This window comes from Corvus kubaryi, unplaced genomic scaffold (assembly GCF_017639235.1).
Source record: "Corvus kubaryi isolate FWS band 111438036 unplaced genomic scaffold, C.kubaryi_AGA036_p1.0 137, whole genome shotgun sequence".
NCBI classification, from domain to species: domain Eukaryota; kingdom Metazoa; phylum Chordata; class Aves; order Passeriformes; family Corvidae; genus Corvus; species Corvus kubaryi.
In genome coordinates, this window is record NW_024580671.1 from 19244911 (window position 1) to 19270483 (window position 25573).

General features: G+C 37.3%; 1 protein-coding gene across 1 annotated transcript in view; it reads left to right on the top strand.

Moving 5' to 3' along the window:
- CFTR (CF transmembrane conductance regulator) overlaps positions 1-25573 on the top strand; it is a 91265-nt gene that overhangs the window by 46369 nt on the left and 19323 nt on the right. Inside the window, exons 13-21 of the mRNA XM_042018090.1 lie at positions 1589-1675; positions 2533-3265; positions 4387-4515; positions 8126-8163; positions 9124-9377; positions 10409-10488; positions 14636-14786; positions 15875-16102; positions 18164-18264. Coding sequence (XP_041874024.1) covers positions 1589-1675; positions 2533-3265; positions 4387-4515; positions 8126-8163; positions 9124-9377; positions 10409-10488; positions 14636-14786; positions 15875-16102; positions 18164-18264 — 1801 coding nt within the window. The remainder of the gene's footprint in view (positions 1-1588; positions 1676-2532; positions 3266-4386; positions 4516-8125; positions 8164-9123; positions 9378-10408; positions 10489-14635; positions 14787-15874; positions 16103-18163; positions 18265-25573) is intronic.

Genomic DNA, 25573 nt, shown 5'->3' on the forward strand with positions numbered 1-25573 from the left:
CAGAACAACAAAACCCACTTAGATTTTCATTTAAATGCAACATGGACTGTTTCCTCGATGCTATGGATAATCACGTCTGGCACTTTTCACATGGTCACAGCTCATTTCCTGGAGGGTCTCAGAACTTATGTATTTATTGTCAGCTGTAGAATAGTAATTTTTAAAACAATTGCATGTCATAAAGACAGTGACTGTCTTATATTTTGTTCAGGCTCCAGTCCAAGCTCAGCGTGCTACAAGGTGTGCAGGTATTGAGGTCTGGGTTGCAGATGAAGCTCTGAAAAGTCAGAGGTGTAAATTTAGGATTACAGCCCTGGGTTGTACCTAGGTGATAAGCTGGTGATACACTGGACATTATTTTCTTGAACTGGCTGCATAAATTTATCTGGTGTAGTCTGTGCAAAGTCAAGTGAAATGAGAATCCATGATGGCAGTGACATCAACTAGCTGTCAGGTGAAGCAGGGGAGAGATTGCGTGAGTCCATCTTCCTTACAGAGCACTGTCAGTGCCTGCAGCTACAAGCAAGGGAAAGAAAGGACCAAGGGAAAAAACCAGTGCATGTCCTGGACTTGAGTCAGCCTGCTGGCCTGGTACCCTAAAGCCCGCAGCTTTGTAGCTACTGAGTCTAACACACAAATTATATCAATGAAGCCCTGCAAACTTCTTGCTGATAAAAGTGCCCAGAACAGTGTGAAATTTGTTGTTGTGCAGCCACTACATCATAATGTATGCTCAGTGAAATCCATCATGTTAGAGGATTTTTCAATAAAGTTACTTGTTTTATTAACATAATACGTAATTATTGAGGGCTTTCTCTCTTGGTGGTTAAATATTTTCACACTATTTAACATCCTTTAAAAAATACAGAAATGCAGCTGTCCAGATTTCTTTACTAATTATACTCTAATTAATATCACATAATGATTTTCATTCTCACAGAGGAAGGCAAGGGGTCTTTTTAAACTTCTATTCAAATTATTGTTTAAAAAAAACCTCTTAACCATAGCTTTAGGTCTCAGTGAGCCATGTCCAGGTACATACAGCTTAAGGTCCTTTTTGATGTCTTCAACTGGAAATATTGTAGTCCCTTTGCAAATAATGTTTGCAAGACCATGCCTCACTAATGCACTTGTTTTTGCTCACCATTTTTTTTAAAAGTACGTTTAAAACTAAGTTCTGAGACCTAAGTCTTTTCACATGTTTATTTACATATATGCAATATTCCCTCAGGCAACACTAGATGTTACAGTAGATACTAAATTCCCATTGAAATGGTCATTGTACTGTAATGGGAACTGTCAGATTCAGGCCATAAACAGATCTTTAGGGTAACCTGTGTAAAAGACAGCTTTGTTTCATTGCACAAAAATTAATGAAAAATGGAGTTAGTTTGTAATATGGTCTGCAGAAAGAAAAGGCTTTATTGAAAGATGTCTTGTAAGCACATTTCATGTTAATCTCCATCTCCATATTGATGCTGTAGAATGTCTATAAATTAAAAGATTTGAAGCATTCTTCTTAAAATGTATTTATTTAAATTTATAAGAGATGTGAAAGTTAATTTCATTTCCATTTTTTTCTGTTCAGAGCAGTGTACAAAGATGCTGATTTGTATCTCCTGGATTCTCCTTTTGGACACTTAGACATTTTTACAGAAAAAGAGATATTTGAAAGGTATTGTATGTTTTGATAGATTGTATTTAAGAATCTCACCAAGCAGAACAAAGTAAAATGAAGGGTTTTTAATAACAGTACAAAAATACTGAAGTGATCAAAATTATACCTGTTGAGGATGTTTATTTTTAGGGTTTCTCATAGTATTTTTTGTATTGTATTTTGTGTTAGTGGTTGGACAATGCACTGTGTGGGGAACAAGCCTGTGTCGAGTGTGAGCATTAGTGCTCCCTCTTCCATCTCAACATATTGAGCCTGCTGTAATCTCTTACTCCCAGTGTGCGTGGCTTTATATCTGACATGCCTTTGTACCAGAAAGGCTTTCACTTTAAAACAACTACCTGCTTTGTAAGTATAAATTTACAAAAAGCTGTATTTTGTCCTATTTTTCTAATCACTGATCATTGAATCACCTGGAACAGCCTGCTGAAGATTGGCAGCAGATTGGCTGAAGTCAGAGACTTTTGGCTTATCCTTTTGATGAAAACAGTAAGGACACAGACTGCCATCCATGAGCTTTTCAGCCACTGTAATTCTGAAGTTTTGAAATTGAAGTAATACTCTTGAGTTTGGTAGACACAGACCTCAGTAACCCTACGATGAAAAGAAATACTTCATGATGAACTGCTTTTTGGATTGACCTGAAAATGATTAAATTTTACCCCTTTTTTGGTTCCTGCAATAAACTGCTCATGCTTTACACATCTCAGCTTTACCACCTCTTTTGCAGTTTGAGGGAGCACCCAAGTCCACTCATACTAGGAGCTGGGCAGGTAAAAGTAAATGGGAAGGGATAATAGTATCATTTAATCATGAGAACAAAAAAGTCTAAATGTTCACGCTTCCATCTTTTACAGCTGTGTGTGCAAGTTGATGGCGAATAAAACTAGGATCTTGGTTACTTCAAAACTGGAACATTTAAAGATTGCTGACAAAATATTAATTTTACATGAAGGGGGTTGCTATTTCTATGGAACATTTTCTGAACTTCAGGGTCAACGGCCAGACTTCAGCTCAGAGCTGATGGGGTTTGATTCTTTTGATCAGTTCAGTGCAGAGAGAAGAAATTCAATCCTTACTGAGACTCTCCGACGATTTTCCATTGAAGGAGAAGGCATGGGATCACGAAATGAAATAAAGAAGCAATCTTTTAAACAAAAATCAGATTTTAATGACAAAAGGAAGAGCTCCATAATTATTAACCCCCTTAATGCAAACAGGAAGTTCTCAGTAGTGCAGAAGAATGGGATGCAGGTCAATGGGATAGACGATGGCCACAATGACCCACCAGAGAGGAGGCTCTCGCTGATACCTGACTTAGAACCGGGGGACATGGCTCTGCTGCGGACTGGCATGCTCAGCCCTGACCCTGTGCTGCAAGGGCGGAGGAGGCAGTCGGTGTTGAGCCTGATGACGAGCACCTCCGTGAACTATGGACCAAACTTTTCCAAAAAGGGAAGTACGACATTTCGGAAAATGTCTATGGTGCCTCAGACAAACCTGTCTTCTGAGATGGATATCTACACCAGGCGTGTGTCTCGAGACAGTGTCTTGGACATAACTGATGAAATCAATGAAGAGGATTTGAAGGTGTGTGTTGATTTACATTCATCTTGGGTTTGGTTATGGTGTTGGTTTAGTTCAATATACTCCTCATCTGTTTTTCCTTCTTGAAAAGGACTTGACTATTTCCTTCCTAATGCAGTATTTCTTTATGGAATATGTTTTTTGAATATCTCTGAAAAATTTTAAGCTCAAGTATCATCCTGAAATCATTGAATTCCTCAAAAATTTATTTTGCCTTATTTTTTGCTCAGCTTTGAGTGCTATCTGTAGGGAGTTTCAATACAGAATATACATCTCCTGCACTTTACCTTTCAGATTACTTAGAATAAAATGAAATTTGAAACCATAACTTGGAAAACCATAGTTGTAAAACATTTATGTAAAATTCACCTGTGAAACATTAAGGCTCATGGAAAAAATAAAATACATTTGAAATACTAGCACAGTTTTTAAAACTGGACTTTGATCAAATTTGATAAATTTTTCAGATTCCTTAGTTCTTGTGTCCTGATGCAGATAATAAATGGAGGGGTAAGCTTGATTTTACTCTGGTTTTATGGATGTGCAGAAAAAACCAGAAGGTTGGGTTTTATACCAAAAACTGCACCAAAATTTCTTTTTTTCTAATACTTTCAATTGGTTGTGATGGACTAATTTCATTTTAAAAAGTGATAGCTGATTTTCTGAGGATAGGAAAATTTTCTGGAGGAGTTTCCTAGGTAGAAACAGATTTGCAAGAAAAAATTTAAATTCATAATTTGCTGAAGCACCGCCCATTTTTTCTTTCGAGTTCAGCAGCAAAAAAAAATCTCAGCATGTTTACAAATTTACTCTAAAATCACAATTGTAATTCCCATTGAAAGAAAATAGCTATTGATTAATAGTTTTTTTATTCTGGTAGTGCTGGACAAATCTCAGCTTCTCTCGTTGTCTGAAAATTTCAAATAATCTCTCGGTTGTATTTTATAGCAAAGATGGCTCAACCAGTCAGTACCTTCCTCTCCAGCCATTATCAGCCAATTTAATGCTTCAGCTCAATTATATGCAGTGAGTTAGCAGAAAGAATGATAGCATTCATATGTCAGAAATTTTTATACAGAGATACTATTATCATGCTTACTATTATCTTACTGATTTTTTGACAGGAGTGCTTCAGTGATGATGCTGAAAGCATGGGTACTGTTGCTACATGGAATACCTATTTCAGATACATTACTATCCACAAAAACTTGATTTTTGTTCTGATTTTGTGTGTGGCTGTCTTCTTAGTTGAGGTAAGAAAATCTGTGCTTGGTGTCATGTTGCAAAAAATGATGTTTGTTCAAACTGTTCTTTGTGAAGAATGGATAAAGCATCAAGACTTAAACTCATGTATGTATGACTTATTGACAACTGCTGTTAAATTAAATTGCAGTGAGTTTTCTACTGCTTAGATGAGCATTTCTTCACCGAAGTTAGTGGTTAGTGCACAGCAGCAGAAGACCCAACTTCTCAAATTATCCAGGTTATTTTCTGCTATGTGGTACCATAAATGGGAATTGTTGCCCTACGCAAGTCTCTTGTTTGCAGGTGAATAATCTTCCATTTTTCATTAAAAATTATCTTTGCAGTGTCTTGGGGACTTCACAACAATAATTGCCATAATTTTTTTGATGAGCACATACATAATTTCTGGAAAATTGCTTTGAAAATGAGTTACTAGCTTTGCTCTTAGTGAAAGAAGAGTAGTGAGTAAGGCAGAGTGCTGAATGCCTGTGATGGCAGTTAAAGATGGAAGGGGTGTTCCTGCAGCCTGCAGAGAAGACTTTTTCCAAGGATGGTGTAAAACACTGGAAAAAGTACTGAAGAATATCTGGCTGTTCATGGACATTTGACTGTTTTTCATATAACAGAAATTGCCTGCTTTTTGTCTTGTGTCTCAATTTAGGAAAGATATTTAGCATATAGAATCTCATAGTGTCCTCTTCTATAGTGAATATCCCAAATCAAGTATTTTTCAAAGGGAAGGAACATGTTTCATAGTGGGAAATCAACTAGACTGTATTCATATGTCAACTTATAAAATATGGTGCCAATTTCTCTTGGTATTTTTCAACATGAACTGAATGAAGAGAAGAATCCATTAGGAATATAGGACTAGTTTCTGGCTGATTGTCAGCAAAGGGCTTTTAGCAATTTTGCAGTGAAATTCAACCTTCCTTCTCTGGAGAAAGATGTGGCTGATGGTATTCTGCATTTACTCTAATGTTATGTTGCAGGTGATTTAAGTTAGTTCTCTTGGACCAGGAATAAATCCTGGAGCTTAGATCTAGTTTAACATCCTAGACTTTTAAACCAACTCCAGAAACAAGACAGTATTTAGATGTGTAGCTCTTCTTATCATGTAAGTTTTTTTTTCATGATAGTGGAAAATGGCTATGTAAACAACAGCAAAGCTGAATGTGAGTTTTAGAGGCAAAGAAAATGTTAACTTTAAGGTATATCAGATTTATTCCTGTATATTCAGCATATATTTCTTATGTTGATTACACATTTCTGCTTTTATTTTAGACTAAAGCTTTTTTAAACGGTTCAAAAGCCTCCTCTTCTAATTGAAAAAAAATCTTATGACAAAGAATGTTTCCATATGCTTTAAATTTTCCAGTGTGACTATTGTTGAAGTAAAAGCCTATTGGTAAATGAATGGGCTGGTAGATACCCAGCCTTAGTCCAGTCTTGAGCAAACCTCTGTGTGTGAGCTGAAGTACCATGCCAAATGTTTATGTTGTCCTGTGCTAACAGTTTGTACCCTTCCAACCTGAGACAATGAAGTGAGGCTAGTGATGAACATTCAAGAAATTGAAAGTGCTGTTTTTACAGCCTTCAGGTCTGGGTGGTGTAGGAGCTTTGGGGTGGTTCGGACGGCGACGGGGACAGTGACGAGAGATCTCTATAGTCAGATCTTGGAACATGCGGTTTATTGCAAAGGGCGTGGGTATAGGGTCACTGCTTAGAGCTGCAGCTGGCAGCTCTGAGCAGGCCCAAGAGAGCAAGAGAGTAAGCGGGTAAGAGAGAGAGAGAGCGAGAGGAATGAGAGTGAAGAAGTAGTGTGTGTGAAGAGAGAGTAAGAGTGTGTAAGAGTAAGAGAGAGAGTGAGAGTCTGCGAAGAGTGTCTGAAGTTCTGGTTACAATACAATAAATCATCTTCTGTACTGAATATTCTAATTGTCACTAACCAATCTAATACAAGATACAAATCCTATAGCATTTACATACAGCCTATAAGAGTTCTTATATTACCATAGAGTGTTACATCTTAACTTCTAAAAACTACTCTTTGGACCCCTTCTGCTGAGCTAGTAGGGTCTGCTCTGACCCTTGGACCTGCCTGCAAGCAGAGGGTATTGTTCAATCAAGAGGGGATTACCTTCAGTCGGCCATACCATTGTTTTCCAGTTGTTCAGTAACTAAGACTTGGTAATTCAAAGGTGGCTTTCATTTCGATGTCGCCTGTAGTTTTCATATTCCCAAAATCTTTTGTCAGGCAATCATATTTATAAGGCTTTCCTGTTTCATCTTCCCCAACAGGTGGGACTACTGTAGAAATTTCAGAGATGCTGTTTTAGATTTTGAATGGATTGCTTTGTATTGCACGTTCCAAGGTGAATCCATGCTGATCACCATAAATAGGACATCAACTGTACATATTTCCTAGGTTTGCAAGGTGTATGTTGTGTAGCTCTCTTTAGCAGCTCAAAACTGTGTCTCCTAGATGTAATACCCAGGGACTGAACAGCAAGAAGAGCAGTTTTGGAAGGAAACACAGAGAAAGGCTTTGTAAAACTATTCTGTGACAATATTACCTACCATCATCTTCACAGCTGAAAAAACTCCTCTGTTATGAGGAGTCAAGATGAGAACAGAATTCTGTTGGGAGATGTAAAAACAGTATCGTGAAAGAAGCCTGATTTTACAAATACTTGAATTCGGGACCATCATGGTCAATCTTGAGTTATTTACTGTAAGACCTGCAAAAGTTAGTGGGTCCCAAAGAGAAGACAAGTTTTCTGTTGGGGTATTACCACAATACATTTCTGTACCAGTGACATAAAAATGTATGGGAAGAAATTGTAAAAACTGTTTCAACCCTTAGAAAAAATGATCATAGAAATAGAGCCAACTAAAAATGTGATAGATTAGACGAAGGTCTCCAGTATTTTGATGGACAGACAAGAACATATTACAGACTAAACTCTTGTTGAATGCTGAACCATCTTACAATGGTTCTTAAAAAAAGGGTTTAATTCTACATTTATAAACTATTGCAATAGATTATGTGTAAAATTATGTAAATTATTATGTGGAATTATGTGGAAAATTATGTAAAACTAAGCAGCCAAGCAATATCAATCAAATGAATATACCAAATGTAGGTATCAGCTAGCAAGAACAACAATGCAAAAACAATAATATTAAAGGTTTGACATTCATATTTGAATAGCTGCCTTTGAAGATACTTTAGTCTTCTAGGGTCATTAAGAATATTAATCTTTAAAACTTAAAATCTGTTAAGGCATACAGTTATCATTAGGAAGGCATATCATTTTATCATACTATTAACAAACCTTTGTTAATAGTATGATAAAAAACAATACAAGAATATTTAGACACTTGAGAGTCTGATTGTCATACAAGTCTAAATGTAGCTTTCCTGGTGGGATGCACAGCATTGTTTCCGTGGAGAGAGAAGCAGATATTACAAGGTTTTTGCTTCAAGTAAGTTTGACTTCCACCCATTTATTATGCTCCCTCTAAAAACAGGTATAAAGTCAATGAAAAAAGATAAGTGAGAAAAATTACATAAAGTGATAGGACAAAATCTGACTGTGTTTTCTTTGGTCACAGGTAGCTGCTTCTCTTGGTGGGGTATGGTTTCTTCAAAAGTAAGTAGTGCTGATAATTTATTGAGAAACTGGGGTCTCCTTTTTATTAATTTTTTTTCTGTAAATAATGAATAAATTCTGCCAGAATTCTATGTGCATAGTCACTATCTTATAGTCAACAAAATGGTTCATAGATGGAAAATCTAAATACCTTGTGCAGATGGTATCTGGTATTTCTTTATGCAATAACAGTCGAATGGTTTATGCCTTGTTATTGAGTACACAAGAGTGTATGCAAGATTTTCCTGGGTCAGCTCACTCTAGGGATGTATGGACCCAATTATCTTCAATATACTGTGATTCAGAGGTGCTGGGTAAGACTTTTGCTTAGGAACATTTTAAGGGAGCAGTTTCTGTAAGACTCCATTTGTAAAATTTCCTCTGCTCATCTATGAAGAATTCCCAGAAGTTACAGGGTCGGCAGCTGAAGGTTAAAACATACTGAGTAGTGAAAAAGCCAGTGGCTTTTCCTGTGTTAATGCTTTTAATCCCTGTTTTTGTCCTGCAGCAATGGGTCTGTGTGTTTGAGTATAGGAGCATATGGTGACTTAGGTGATGGAGGTGGAGTGATTTATGTTGATTTCCATCTACATTAAGTCACTAAGGGCTTTGATTTTTACAGTATACCTAAAGCATTTTACTTCCATAATAATTCAGTTTCTTCAAGACTTAAACTAATTTTTCTGCTTAAAAGAAGTGGATATAATTTCCTGGATTATGTTTGATTTGTTAGTGATTAAACAGGCAGTAGATTTGCAAGAGACTACCAGAGCAAATAATAATTTATATTTCATACATACATGACAGTATTTTAAAAATTACTGGAAATATCTATGCTAACCATTATCATAGTTTTAAACCAAATGGACACTGGAGTACTGCTTGGTTTTGTTTAGTAAACAAAAGAGAAAAAGCACACAATTTCCAGTAATGCATTTATTTTTCATTTCCATCACACAGGTCAGCTTTGAAGGCAAATTCAACACAGTCAGAAAACAGCACCTCTGGCAACCCTCCTGTGATTGTCACTGACACTAGCAGCTACTACATCATTTACATCTATGTGGGAGTGGCAGATACCCTGCTTGCCATGGGAATCTTCAGAGGTTTGCCCCTTGTGCATACACTTATAACAGTGTCTAAAACTCTTCATCAAAAGATGGTGCATGCAGTTCTTCATGCACCTATGTCAACATTCAACTCTTGGAAAGCAGGTAACTGAGATGGGAGGTGATTGACTTATCTGTGCATTTGATTTCAATGAAATGGTTTTCACTATGTTAAAGGGCACTGTTGCCTTCCATTTACATTTTCAGTCAAGCAGAATGTTAGAAGTTTGCCACGTAAGGTAATTTGTGAATCTTTTAATGAAACTTGATTGCACTTAAATGTGACATATTTCAGTTGTCAATTCTGATTCTGAAATATCTCTCTGTAAAAAAGAAATTTGGGGGAAATAAACCGTTAACTGTTCTAGGCAATAAAAGTAGAATAACTTCTAAAGAATAGACTTTGTCAAAAACTGCAATAGAAAAGATGTAGTCAGTTACGTCGTGAGTGACAAGGAATCAGATGTGGATGATGAACAGAGCTTTTTTAATGAACAGTCCTACCAAAATGGCATAAAACATCAGTTATTGTGAATAATGGTATGCATATTCAAATTTGGGAGTTGATATAAAGCTCATTATATAACTGGTGCAACAAGTTCCATCTCCCACTGTACATGAAACTCCTATCTCGTACGCTTCTTACTGGTAAGTACTAGATTACAGGAGACACTGCTAAATGATGGTACAACAATGGGCTTCTCCTTTGTTTTCCCTTATACTCTTAACTTTGTTGTTACATGATGTTTAATACAGTAATTCTACTCAGACATGAAGAAACTGGTTACAAACTTGTGCAAATGCTGATGTGCAAATTACCTGTGTATCAGCAGGGCCTGCTGAATAAGGGGTACAGACCTTATCCTTTGTGCCTCTGTTTCTGCCCTTTTTAGTTGTTTCTTTTTTTAATTACATTTTCCTGGCTTTTTTTTTACCAAGAGCTGAAACAGAAGTTGTGTAGCCAAATTCCTCCCTGGGGAAAGAAACCGTAGCTCCACTTAACTGTAATGGAATTGCTTGTACTTAAAAAAACTTAATATTTTGTATTCAGAAACAGTTGTCCCTTTTGTTAAAGTAATAAATGTGGGATTTGGGGGGTATGAAAATGTTTGACTTTTTTTTTCCTTAATCCATAGGTGGTATGCTTAACAGGTTCTCAAAAGATACGGCAGTGCTGGATGACTTACTTCCACTTACAGTATTTGACTTCATTCAGGTTTGTAGAATAAAAGTTGTAACTTTTGCTGTCTTGTAGCCATGTAATGTTTCAGCTGTACATCTTGCAAAAGAAATCATATGAATTTTTTCGTTCTATGTATCTATTTACATAGCTGCTTATCCTGTAGGTCAACTTTATTGCTTCGTTTTTGAGTACTTGCCTCTGTGTGTACATACCTCCACTGTTTATGCAAACCACTCTTATGACTCAGGCTCGGAAGTATTTTTGCCCTGCAGACCCCTACCAGACAAGTATCCTTGCTGCTGCCCACATTCAACTGTAAATCATACAGGGCATTCCTTAGTTCCTCGTGGGTCAAGCTTACTATTTTTTGAATGCTATTCTTTGATTACATTGAGTCACTTTCGTAACTTCCCCTCCTTAAGCTCTTCTGTTCCCAGTTTGCTAGCATAACCCTTAGTTTACTTCTCTTCTGCTGAATATATTATTGACTTTTCTGTTGTCTTCTCTGGAAATGCCAGCCTTTTCTTAGGTAGAACTTGTTCCCAGAACATTTTAAAAATAGGAGCAAATCTTCCCTGGCGCTCCTGTTCCTCTCTACATTATTAAGGTGATGTACAGACCCAACCCAAACACTCTGCTGTATAGATTGCCTATCTCCATCTGTGAGTTTGCCTCCTTTATGGTCCCTACCAACATGATGATCTGATAAAAACAGAATTCCTTTCCCTATATCTTTGTGAGTAATTGATAACTTCAACTCATGACTTCAGAGAGGCCAGTGCAGCTTGACATGAAGAGATTCAGGTACATTACAGCTTTACTTCATGTCCTGCTGGTGTCATGAGGACCTGCTGAATGAGTAAACATGGACATTGGGACTCTGAATCAGCAGTATAATCTTCAGCATCAACAGTAGTTATTACCGTCTCTTCTGATATGATGATTTTGTTTCTGATATTTTGGATCTAGCATGGGGATGTTGTTCCACAAGTATGTTAGTTTGTCTGTCTCTACATTTCAAACTTTCTACAAGAAATTGACTAGTTTTTCATGTTTTCAAGAATAAGGAAAATCCCAATATTTGGCTTTTCTGTTCTGATGCCTTTCAGAGGTTTAGCTATGCCCTATTGTCCCATAGGTTCACGTTTCTCTCCTCAGTCTCAGCTGCAGAGGCTTCTAGACATGCGTGATAAGCTGCCCTGTCTTTCCGGGTTCTTCTTCTGAAGATCATTGAACCTACCCACTGGCTTGAATAATTTTAACAGTCATTCCTTCACAATAAATTCTTTCTGGTCCTCCATAGATTCAGACTTCCATGGACTCTGCTAATGAACAAAGTCAGATTCCTCTGGAAGATACAGTAAAATTATAGATAGGACTTCTTCCTTCTGCTGGTTGTTGAAGGGTCACAGAACGCGGAAGGGACGTGGGGACCTAGGATATGGAACCTCTCCAACCCATCTGTTCAAAGCAGGTTCAGCTGAAGTAGGTTGCCCAAGGCCAACCTGGATTTTGCTTATTTCCAAGTTCTCTGAGTAACGTGTTCCAGTGTTTGACCATTCCCATGATAAAAGTGCTTTTTCTTATGTTTAAATGGAATTTTGTGCATTTCAGCTTGTGCCCATTGCCTCTTATCTTCCCAGTGTGTGCCATTGAAAAGAATTTGTCTCAAGCACATATGGTCCACAAGAAATACCTAGTAGTGTCTATATAAACAGAATATATTTTTAATTATGTAAATCATAAAAAACTGCATATACAGAAACATGTATATTTTATAAAAAGATAATAAATACCAGTAGATAGTTATACAAAGCCCTCTCTTAAGGCTAAACCCAGTTCTATCAACCAGTCCTCGTTTCTTGGAGATCCTTCATGTGAGATGCTGCTGGCACATACTGCTTGCCCCTAAGGTTTAATATGGTCACACTCAAAAATTCTTAGTGAACTCACTGAACATTTATGCCTGTGATCATGACTGGTTTTCCCTAAATAATCAACTCCTGTTCGTTAATCAAATTGGCTGTTGCAGTCATTGCCACCCTGAATGCTTGCTGAGTTGCTCTGTCTACTACCACCCACATTTTCCAAACTGGGAAACAGCGGAATATGTCTCCCCGTCTGGCCTCTCTCCCAGGGCTGAAAGTTCAGCATCTGGGGCACTGCAGCACAGCACTGTGGCTCTGAACTGGGCTTCATGAGCCCGCTGCTGCCATTCCTCAACTATATGCCAATACAGCTGGCTTGTGGTTTAGATTTTTGTTTCTGCCTGTTTTGAGGAAGTCTCGTCATCTGACTTTAGACTCTGGAGTTTATGAGATAACATGGAGTTTCATATTCAACTTTAGTGAAATAACTGTGGGACCAGCAGTTAGAACAACATGGCATCATGGTGACCTTCACAAAATTTGAGTAAATGACAGAAACGGGAATTATAACAGTCACTGAGTGACTGTAATCTCAAGTAATGTGAGAGCTGTATAACTTGGCTCAATATCAGTTGAATAGCTCATTTGCTTCTTAACAATTAGAGAGAGATACAAGTGTTACTAATTTCTGAAGTTTGAAGTAATGAGTAAACACAAATCCATTTTTGCATTGCTACAGACCAGTGCTAAACAGCCTGCACAAGCATAACCCACACGTATCACCATTCCTTTAAGAGAAATGAGGAAAACAGTGAAAGAAATCGTAGAATCATAAAATTGTTTGGGCTGGAAGGGACATTAAAGATCATCTAGTTTCAATCCCCCTGCACAGGAAAGGACACTTTCCGCTAGATCAAGTTCCTCAGAGCCCTTTTCAACCTGGCCTTGAACACTTCCAGAAATGGCTCATCCGCAACTTCTCCGGGCAACCTGTTCCAATGCCTCACTACCCTCACTGTAAAGAATTTCTTCCTAGTATCTAATCTAAACCTGCTCTCTTTCAGTTCAAAGCCATTCCTCTTTTAGCTAGTTCAGCTGTAATGTAATTTTTTTCATAAAATGTGATGCTGCTATTGCATTGCTCAGGTTTCTGATGAAAAAAAGATGGTAGAAAACTTAGAATGTGCTTACCTGTTCATGAAAGACCTCTAACTTTGAATACTGGGAACTTAAATCCTTCCTTGAGTTTATGTGGATGTAGTAGCATAAGCACCCCCTGCGTGCTTTTTTCTAATGTGAAATTAGTTTTGCTTTCCATCTGTTTCTTTGCTGACTGGTCATTTGCAGTGATGTTTCAATGCAACGTTCATAATTTTGTCCAAAAAATTGTCCATTTACAGTTGGTTTATGCTGGTAAGTTTGTAGCTTGAAGTAGTTGTTTAGTGTTAAAAGTAACACCCTGATACAAATCAGAACTTTGCTATTCTATGTACACTGATACACTTGGTTTTTGTTAGATTTAGATATGAGACAAAAACAGTCTAGGTGCTTAAGTCTCTTCTAGAGTAAAGATCAAGACCAGATTAGCTAAATCTGTCTGGAGCTACTGAGGATGAGGTCTTAAAATGGTAGTAGTCTCTGGTAGGTTAAAATAGATTAACTCTGAAACAATTTTGTTTCTTTTGAGTCTTCTGACATCTTTAAACACCTTTTTATTTCTCCTGAAACTGCTAATTTGTCATACTACAGGTTCTCTTACAATTTATTTCCTGTCTTCTGATCAGGACAAGCAGTAGTGCTAGTTTCATATATGGGTTACAGTCCCTTGAGCAAGCAAAGCAGTACAACTTCCCACTTTTTCTGATCCTCAGCAAGACTGCTTTGCCCAGAACCTGCAGGAGAATGTCACTCAGCTCCTGACAGTCTTGCACACCTAGTCCAGACAAGACAGGTGGCTGCAGATATTGCAAGTGTCATTCTTAAAATTGTTAAGTGGAGAGTGAGTGCCTAGCTGCTATTGTTTTTGTGTGGCTTCATATTTTAGAAGCCTGCAATACCGATTGTACTACAGAAAACACTTCTTCCATCTTTTAGAAATATATGGCAGCTTATTGCAACAGATTATGGATCTGGTTGAAGTTATTCATAATCTTTTCATGGAGGTTTGTTCTCAGCTGCAAATCTTCTTAGGTTAGCGCTTTATGTTTGTTGAAACAGTACATAGCTGCCATAGAAAGGAGATTCACCACCAATCTCTAGTCTATAAAATTACAAGTTTACTATATCAATAGTATTTTTCTTTCATTCTACAGTTAATACTGATTGTGATTGGCGCTATAACAGTAGTCTCAATATTAGAGCCCTACATCTTCCTGGCATCAGTGCCTGTGATAGCAGCCTTTATTCTGTTAAGGGCATACTTCCTCCACACTTCTCAGCAGCTGAAACAACTGGAATCTGAAGGTAGGAGCAGCAAAATTGGTAGACTTTTAAATCCACAACAAATCAGTTGAGAAGTGATTCACCCTTTCTCCTCTTTTTTGCCTCTTCTGCAAGATGACATTGTCTTTGGGAGCAGAACTCGTATCTCCTTAAAGCCAGGGCTGTTACTGATCCAGCCAATACTGAGTGCTCTGCTGCCAAAGAGGAATAAAAAAGGCCTTTTTAAAGATGGTCTTTATCACCACTGCAGCTGAAAACAAATAGAGTCCTGACATACAGTTTTCTTGAGAGTAAATGTAACTTGCAAAATTGTGGTCAGACTTGGTATGTACCCTTTGAATTTGTTTCTTCGTTAGAAAAATTTTCAATGGATATATCTTGATCACAAAGATCTCTTATTTCTGAATAAGTTATTTGATAAATTTCCTTCCTCTTCCCCCATGAAGAGACTAAAATGTTCCAAATAAAATTGAAAACCTCATTTAGAAGTATGAATTTGCAGACCATGCACTGTTGCCTGGCTTTGCAGATCCTCAGCAAATCAGTCCTAAGTCTTAAACAGTGGTGATTCTCTTCCCTTAAGTGTAATTCTAGAGCACCTCAGATCTAAATTTAAATTTCTTTGATGTTCGCAGGGATCCAGCATTGGCTCACCACTTTTTATGTAATGCAAGATCTGCTTAAAATTACCATGTCAGTGCAGTTGAATCTGGAGCATTAAAGTACTCTGCCTGTACTAAAAAAGCTTCATATGATGGAGTTATCAAAATTGCAGGAATTAATTTTGTCTGGGGAGGAGCAGCCTTTCTTTTCTGTGGCATCTTACAGAAGGCCAAGAGCTTCCCCAAGTAGATATGAGACAATTAGTTATGTGCTAACTATGAAGAATTATTGTCATCCTTCCTGTCAATAAACTGAATGTAATTTCAACCCATTCTTGGAAAGACTTTTGTTGTATATCCTTCGTTAGGATTACTCCAGTCATGTACTTTGACAACGTATGTAAATTACACACTGATGTTACAGTAGAGCATGGGGTGGGTGTTTGCATTATATCAGAGGTATTTGCTTATGCATGTTTATGTTGTCCTAATTTAAACACTTTGCAGCTCGGAGTCCAATTTTCACCCATCTTGTTACAAGCTTAAAAGGGCTGTGGACACTGAGAGCTTTTGGGCGGCAGCCGTATTTTGAGACCTTATTTCACAAAGCTCTGAACCTACACACGGCAAACTGGTTCCTCTACCTGTCAACACTGCGCTGGTTCCAGATGAGGATAGAAATTATCTTTGTTGTCTTTTTTGTTGCCGTGGCATTTATCTCTATCATAACTACAGGTATGGTAACTTTACCCGAAAACTGAAATGGAAGTCTGCTGCTTCTTTTTAACAGCTCAGCTTTGGGAAATTCTGAGAGAAATAAATGGTTGCAAAATTTAGCATGCATTGATTTAAGTATGTCATAGTAGTAAACACAATTTAATTAAAATAGAAATAGCACCATTATTACCTGCAGTCTGATATTGTAGAGGACTCATTAAAAGGATTAATCTGAAAATAATAACAGAAGGGACAAAACTTTCATTTTCTTGATTGTAATTGCTGTAAAATTATCTCGTGTTTGAAACCACATTACTGTTCTGAGAAGCTTGGATGTTGATCACACCTGTATAGCTCAAAGGTTTTTAATAAATAGAAGTTAATGTTCCTCTCACTTGAAAATGGCTAAGACATGAAAAGTTTTAATAATCTTTTAAAGCCCACACCAGAAGAAATTGTCATCCATTCTTTAATTCACAACCCACTGATGTATTTTTCTATGTGAAGTTTTGCAAATTCTATTCAAAATCCCCTGAAAAATGACTCACCACTCCTAGTAAACACAGTATATGAATGAGAATCATGCAATATCTTACTTGTATTTGAAGTGGTGCCCATGAGGTGTAGCCAGCCTCAAACAAGCAAAAAATAGGAGTATGATGTCCCCAGAATGTTAATAGTTCATTTCTGTGGAAAAACTCAGATAGAGATTACTTCAAATACAGTTTTTTATTCACTATGCATTTGTTATGTTTGGGCATCATTCTATGTCTCCAAGTTTTATGCTGGACTTTGTGTGCAGGATCTGTTTGCAGTTTCAGTACTATGGTCACTGATGAACAAGAGTTTGATGATTTTATGGAGGAGGTTTTTAAATCTAACGATATTCAAATTTCTTTCAGCTCTACTTCAGTGTTGAAAAGGAGTTGTATAAGAGCTTGCAATTTATCAAATATTGTACAGTTTATGAAATGCTATCCTCTATTTATGTATAAGGAGCTCTAGCTTTCATTACATTTAAAAAAAAAAAAAATCAGCCACACAAATACTTCTGTATGAAAATAGGCACTTGCAGTACTTCTGTTACTAAGGAGACTTCTAGTTCCCCTACCATTCATAGGAAACAATGTTCCCTGCTGTCCTTCTCATTTCGCACTTTGTGTCCTTAGTTTGGGGTTTTTAGGAAAACCCTTTCTTGTGTTAGTCTTCCTGGATGTATTACCTGAGAAAAGGAGTTAGAAACACTTTAAAAAATATTACAATTTGTCATCTTGTCACCATTGTAACCTTTACTGTTATAAATAACAGGCCCTTGGAGCAGCACTAAATTCCTTTTCTTAATTTATCACCTTTCATGAGGAATACTTTGCTTTTATTGCTTACTTTTATAATTACTTAGATAAAAAGATGTCTATAAGCAAAACAGGAGGAGGTTTGTTGAAGAAAACTATATAAAGGATGGAGAAATCATAGAAAGCCATTTGGCTTAAATTCTCAATTCCATTTAACATGTAGTGAGGTTGAAAATCGACAGTGTGGTAGATTAAATGCTTATGTTGTATTGTATGAAGTCATAAAGGAAAATCCCTGGAAAATCCCATGCTTGTTAGAGCGTACAATTAAAGCTAAAGAATATACATCTGCATCTTTGTGCAACACTAAGGAGAACGTCCTCTTTTTGTCCAAGAAATGAAAATGTAAGCCATTTTGAATTTTAAAGTTGTTAGCTGTGTGTGGTGTTTTAATTACATAAGAGTAATTTCACAGATTCATATGTGTTGGAAAAAGGAAAGTCAAATCAAGATTGCAGAGATGTGATTCTGTTTACAGCTTAAGTACCAAGATTTAATTTTTTCTTCTGCCAAAGCAGATTAGGGTTTCTAGTGAATTCAGTGCCAAAGCCAGGTGTTTAACTGTGATTTATCTCTTAGTCCTTTTTATGATTAACAAATCCATGTTTTCTCCATGAAATAAAAGAGGAGAGAGTATGAATATGCATTTTAAGATATACATGCTAATTTTCTGATTTCTAATGGCTTTTTATTTGCATAGTAATTGAATGTGTTTTTCTCTCCACAGGTGATGGACCAGGTACAGCTGGAATTATTCTTACTTTAGCTATGAACATCATGGGAACCTTGCAGTGGGCAGTAAACTCAAGCATAGATGTTGATAGTTTGGTAAGCATAAAATGTACCATGCTGTGCTTTCTTTGGAGGAATTGCCTTTTTTTGTTGATTATGGTTGTGCAGTGAATTATCTTCAGAGCTGAATATCACGCAGATGTGTCAGAAAAGTTTCCCTCATATGTTTGATAGCAAAATACTGGCTTTGGGACAGCACAAACTGAGTTCTTCCATGAAGTTTTCCTGGTCTGGAATAGGCAACAGCAAATACTTGCATTTGAGGATTCAGATTGCAGATGTAGCAGTGATAGGAAGACCTCAAAAAGGCTTGGGCTGTTTTGTTATGATTATATTTCCTGTATTTATATATATAATATAGCTTCCTTGGTCTGCTTAGCAGCTTTGCATAGCAGATCATGATGGATGTTTTTGAGTTCCTTTCACCCATTCTCAATAGTGATTTAAAAATCTGTCCTTGACTTCCCTAGGAATCTTTTTCTGGTTTTATGTAAAATGCCCTCTGACATAAGACTTTGTAGTTGTATGTAATTCTAATAGGTAGGATTTGGTTTAAAACAGAGTATTTCACAAGGTTAGCCTCTCATTGCCAATTTGTTGAGGTGTGAGAAGCAGACAGGAAACTTATAAAAGAATATGTTTGTTCTTACAGTTTTCATCATACGTTAAGTTAAATGTATGAAAATTTTAGATTTTATTTTAAAATGTAATAGTTACTTATCTCTTTCAACTTCATTCATTCTAGGATTTATTTTAGACAGAATTTATGTAACAAAATACCATATTCTTATAAACAAAAAAAAAAAACTGGGGAAAAAAATCTCCCACATCCAGTCTTACCCACTCTGAACCCTAAATTAGCTTCTCAAGCCAACCATTTCAGTATTGGAAAACAAAAATATTACAGCAGATCTTAGAGTCCATTAAATCCTGATTAGTTGAAATGAATTGTCATATTAAAAATGTATAATTGGGGCAGATGGTGACAATTTGCAAGTCCAAAATTAATTTTTTTTCAAATAAATGATTCAACTAGATTCATCCTGAGAAAAATCATTAAGAGCCTCAAAACTGGGAATTAACCACTTACAGCATCTAACCTCTTGTTTGCATATGTGCCTGCTGATAGTCGAGAAAGCTGATGGCCATTCAGCAGTGTTTCCTATCCACCAAATGTTTTATGCTAGCTCTTTCATTGCTTTGTTAGAACGGCCTGTCTTGAAGGGCAAGCACTTTGTGAAAGGCTTCATTGCTGTAACTACAAGACCTGCTGAACAGTAGTTACGTGACTAATAATGAAGTAAAATGTGATGTTGGTAAATACAGAATTTTTAGGGTTGGGAGGGATCTGTGGAGATCCTCTTGTCCAACCCTCCTGGCAAGGCAGGGTCACCTAGAGCAGGTGACGCAGGAACTCCCCACAGCTGGGGATTGAATATCTCCAGAGAGGGAGATTCCACGACCTCCCTGGGCAACCTGGTCCAGTGCTCTGTCATCCTCAAGGTAAAGAAGTTCTTCCTTATGTTGAGGTGAAACTTCTTGTGTTTTAGTTTATGGTCACTGCTCCTTGTCCTGTCACTGTGCACCACTGCAAAGAGCCAGCCACCGTCCGACTGACACCTGCCTTTGAGATATTTATATGCGTTAATGTGATCCCTTCTCAGTGCTCTCTAGACTAAACAGGCCCAGCTGCTGCAGTCTCTCCTCATAAAAGAAATGCTCCAGACCCCAAATGATCTTTGTGGCCCTCAATTGGACCCTCTCCAGCAGCTCTTTGTGTTTCTTGTACTGAGGAGCCCAGAACTGAATACAGCACTCCAGACGTTGCCTCACTAGGGCCGAGTAGAGGGGCAGGACCACTTGGTGGCCATACTCTTCCCTATGCACCCCAGGCTACCACTGGCCCTCCTGACCACAAAGGCACACTGCCAGCTCATAGTCAATTTGTCATCCACCAAGACTCCTTCTCTGAAAAGCTGCTCTCACATAGGTCAGCCCCCCAAAAACCACAACAGCAACAACAATATTCATTCACTCGGCTCTCATTTGTAAACGCCATCCCCTGTAAGGCAGAATGTGATCACTCTAACAATCTGTATACAAATCATGTGTGCATATTACATAGCTTAATACAAACTGAAGGTGTTTCACAAGAGCAACAGGAAGCCTTACTGTAGGATTCCGAGGGTGCTGGACACAAGAGTGTTTTAATAAAGAAGAACTTCCCCTTTTTAAAAGTACAGTCATGTTAAAATGTCACCTATTAGTAGCAATAAGAAAGTAACTCCCTTTCCCTTGAAAAGGAAGTCTCAAGTTGCTCTAGACATTTCTGAGTACTTTGCTCTGTATTAAGACAAAGAACTGTACTGGAACACTGGTTATGTTATGTTATGTTATGTTATGTTATGTTATGTTATGTTACTTACAGCCTTCTAAGGTCCATCATTTTATAGGTGGATCCTCTGGATATATTTTAGCAGTGGATAACTGCCCACCCTCTTGACATGAATTTTTAGGTATCCCAGATGAGAAAATAATAGATATTGCTGGCAGGATGGTTTTCTTCACATTCAAAAGCTGCTCCTGTGCACAAGCAGATAAAAATAGCTGAATGGTGTCAAGATAATAAAACTGCTTCACTGGGTGGTACAGATGTTTTATTTCCTACTCTGTAGTCTCTGCATTTAGCACTTCCCTCTTCAAAGTATTTTACAATTACTTGGCTAAAGATGTTTTGCAAGGGCTTGCCTGACTTAGTAGTCTATTTATTTATTTTTCTGTCAAGAGGTAGTTTGAAGCTCCCTCCCCACAGGACCAGATTGACTAGAATCGACACATCTCCACATGTCTCCAGTTACAGATACGCACGCACCGCTCTAGTTGACATCACTCTTGTCCTTCCTTGAGCAGCTGTGATATCTGTGTTTACAAGCCTGCAGAAAAGCATGCCTGAGTGAATAGCCCATTTGTAGGTAGCAGTCTTTGGTTGTCATATAAGCTGGAGTTTTCTGCAAGTGGTTGAAAGCCACGTCCAAAGGAGTAGCTGCTGAACTTAGTACATAATATAAAGCTCCCACTGAGTTGTTTTACAAGACATGCAAGGTACAGGACATCAGTGAAATAAATGCAAACAAAAGAACAGAAAGACAGGGGAACAGGGAAGCAAGATCACATGAAAAAGGAAAAAATGTCCTGAAACAGTTGCTGGCCAAACAGATGGGTAGGTGGCAAATTTGATTTTATTCCACACAATCTCCTTCTTGAGCTTTCCATGACACTGGCACACAGATTGAAGAAATCTGAGTTCCTAGGTTAGGTTTTATTTCTACATACACAGATATTGTCTTTGAAGCAATTTTTTGTTGAACAGATTTGGCTTTAAATTAAAAATCCCTATTGTCTCTTAATACCCCATAATGGTTTACTGGTTTTGGCATTTCATTCTCTACAGCCCTGATACTTTGTCTGCTCTGCCTTTATTTAAAAACAAACAACCAAACAAACAAACACCCCCCCAAAAATCCCCCACACTCCCCCCCCAACATATGTGGTCACTCTGATAGCAATCGACTGTTTCATTTAAAGCCAAGAATTAGGCTAGATTTATTGTTTCACTTTGATAATTTCTGCTAATATCACTTTAGTTGGTTTTCAGTCTTTTTCTTATCCTTCTAGGCAGTCTTCTAGTATTTTGAAATTTTTTTTTCCTTTATAAGGAAATGGAAAAGAATTTTTTCGGTAAGTGCTGCTTTCACAGATAAGCATTAGCTAGTCCCAGTGGACTTTTTTAGTGCTTTATAACCTCCTCTTTCACTGATGTATATCCTGCAGTAGCAGTGCTTTAACTGTGAAGGACAGTTCCTTTTATCAGGGAAAGAGAAAATGCCATGATTTTACTGTTGCCAAGATTACTTATATAAGGAGATATAAAAAGAAACTGCCAAGGAGATATTAAAGCCAAACTTGCTAAGCCTCACAGTGCCCAACCTTGTACATCAGAGATGCTGAAGAGTTGAAGTAATGCAAGGTAGAGAAAAGGACCAAATTTAAAAATACAACTGTGAAAAATAATGGTGCTTTTAAAGCTGATTTTCATGCTTTTATATTCCCATACTATTTCTCCTTTAACCTGTTCAATTGTTTTCTTTTTATTTTTTAATCTAGGGCATGATCTTAATATGGTTTTTTACTACTGTTTGCAGGAAACCTGAGAACACTGTTAATTTCCAAAGTTTAAGTAGAGTAAATACTTGACTGTAAAATCTGCATCAGAATGGCAGTCTTTAAAGTGAGGTGTTGGTCTTCTGGAAGGGAACAGAATGAAGAGAAATTTTTTAGACCATTTTCTTTTCTGCCTGCCTGCATAGCAGTGTGAAAATGAGAAAAAAGTCAGTAGAAGTTTTACATGAACTAAGTAGTTCATTTTTTCAGTTCCAAAGAAAAGTATAAGTCCTATAAGTGCACCCAAAATGTAACAGCAGATGATGTAAAACCATGGTACAACCATATGTTCTGCCTACAGAGCCAGTTTTGGCAGTGACTTAATGCACAGGGTTTTGTACCACATGAACCATTGGACCAATCTCCCACAGGATCTCCCAGCTGCACACTGCGCTTTCCAGGCAGCGTGTTTGTGAGGAGGTGATGTCTTGCACCACAGCCATTGAATACTGTGTGTGTCTGGTCTGAAGAGAGCCACTGTTCTCTTTTTAGGAGAAGATAACACAGAGCCTGATTAAATTAACTGTATTAGCTTACTTGTAAAAGAATGACTTCTTCCACCTTCTGGAAATATGTGTTATATAATTATGTTATGGATTCTCCTTCAAAGTTAAGAAGAGTTTAAGTGATATTAATTAGAATAAATTAAAGAATTTGCAGTGCTATTAAAATCTCTGTAAAATACAATCAGGCAAGGCTAAAAATAGTGTACTATGCTATAGACTTAGGGATGAAAATAGTAAATATACTCCTTTGTTCAAAAGTACTAGTTAAAGAACATGAATATAGCTGGCACAGTACTGATGGGAATAATGGATAAGAAGCTTGCTGTCACCTATCCTATACCTGTCATTATGAATGACAGAATATTTCTACCTGTGAAAGGAAGAATGGATATTTTTGTAAAATGTTACTGACATGCTACATTCTGCCCAGATTTAAATCATAATTCAAGCTATAGAACAAGGAATTCAGAATTGATTTTAAAATTATTAAACTGTCTAAAATATCTGCATACATAACTGATAAGTCTGTCATGAGAGCTAGGACATTGGGATTAAATTTTCTTTTGTGTAGAAAGGCTCTTCATCCAGCTGGCTTCATAGCAGACATTAGACAGTGTGTAGTGCTATGATCTCTTGGGCAGTTATGGGGAATCTCTGCCTGTACGAGCATTCACAGTTCTTGACGAAGCCAAGAAAGACCTTCATTTCTAAAATGGCTATATTTCTATAAAGCTAAGTTTTGTGAAAACAAAGGTACTCTCAAACACCTATTAAAATAACTGCATGGTGCTCATTGTGGGATTTACTATTGACAGTCAGGGAGAAAATTGTCAGCCGGATCCACGGTCTTCCCGTTTGTATCACCAAAATGAGCTGGCATATGTACGTGAACATGATGATGACCATGCTTTTCCATCTTGCACAGTGGTTGAGATGGAAATAAGAATTGACAGGCTTGTGTGTTAGCATGCTTTTTTAAACTTCTGTCACAATTAGGTTTCAAGATGCTGAGATGTAAACTATGATCCCAGAAGTCCCTTGTATTTGCTTCAACATAGAAAATCTACCTAACAATGTTTCAATCGGGATTGAAGAGCAAAAAGGAATCCTACGTAACATGTCAAGTAGAAGCACTTCACAGAAGGAATATAAAAGCAGTTAAACAAAAATTTACAGAGGGTTTTCCACGATACCACTAAATAGAGACATATTTCTGAGAATACAGATTAGAGATCAAATGTTGTTTACAGGAAAAAGTTTTTGTAAAACAAGGAATCTAATTAATTAATTAGTTGGACTGGGGAATTTAGGTACCTGAATGTAAACGGAAGTCACGTCTTTTTCAAGTAAGGAGCTGAAACTTGTTTCCTGAACAGGAGAAAAATAGGACATTTTGAAGACTCCAGGACTGCCAGCATGAACAACATTCTCTGTCAGTATGGTAGAAATTACAGCCTCTACAGAATGGATTTTAATGTTAACCTAAACAAGCTATGTGTTGGAGGTCAAGAAGTAGATAGAGAAGAGAAACTTAACAAAATCAGAGTAAGGCTCATAATCTGGATAAATACTTGATCTTACTTTTCACTAAAAAGGCAGTGTCTAATCTGTGATCTTGAAAGTGGAGCAGAAGGTAGAAATGGGATTTATAATATCTGAGGTGGGAATTACATGCAAAACCAGCTAGAACCTGGTCTCCCTAAATATCCTGTAAAGTTTGTGGAGGGACACACACCTGTGACCACCTGTGAGTCAATCCATCTAAGATCAGAGTCTTCAGCTAGGGATGTTTGGGTTCTGCAGTTGGACATTTCACTTAAACATGTGAAACCAGACTGGAACAATGCCATCCATACCAGGTAGAGCAGACCTCACCTCCAAGTGTTCAGGAAGAACTGGCCAAGAAGCTGGAAATCTGATAATGGCCACTTCAAATATATAAAACAAGCTGGCAGTGGTGGTGGCATGTGATAAAATAACAACTGTCAATTTTTTGTTGAGAAGGAGAAATGAGAAGTCATTGATACCACCATCAGTTTGTTGGTGTGATAGCAGCAGTCTTCAGAAACTATTTTTAAGACTTAATTGAAAATGTGGTGCTTGTAGATTGGAGTCAGGTTTGCTGACACTAAGGTTGCATCACACTACCCTCATAAATGTGTCTGATGATTTATTTTCCGGACAAAAGTAATGTAACAGATCTCATTTGCCTTCAGGAAAGCATTGACTGTGGCTCTGTTTCAGGAATTATATAAATGAAGGATATAAGGATTATTACAAGACCTGTAAACTAGTTAATGAGTTGGTCAGAAAGGAAATGGCATTAAGCTCTAAGTATTAACCTGTAGGGAGGCTACTCAACAAAGATTAGATTTCTGACTGAGCTCATTTTAATCTTTTTTAAATGCTCTCAATAAAATAAAAAAGTGTGTTGAAGAAATGTGCCAAAGGCAGAAAGGCAGTGTTGGCATAAAGATCCTGGGAGTTGAAATGTATTAGGTGACCTCAAATGGCAGATATTAAATAGATTTCAGTAACAAAAGTGCAAATGCTTGAATTTAGGGACTGCTAAGAATAACCTCAGTTTTAAGTGAGGATCTTGGTTAGAAATGGCTGAA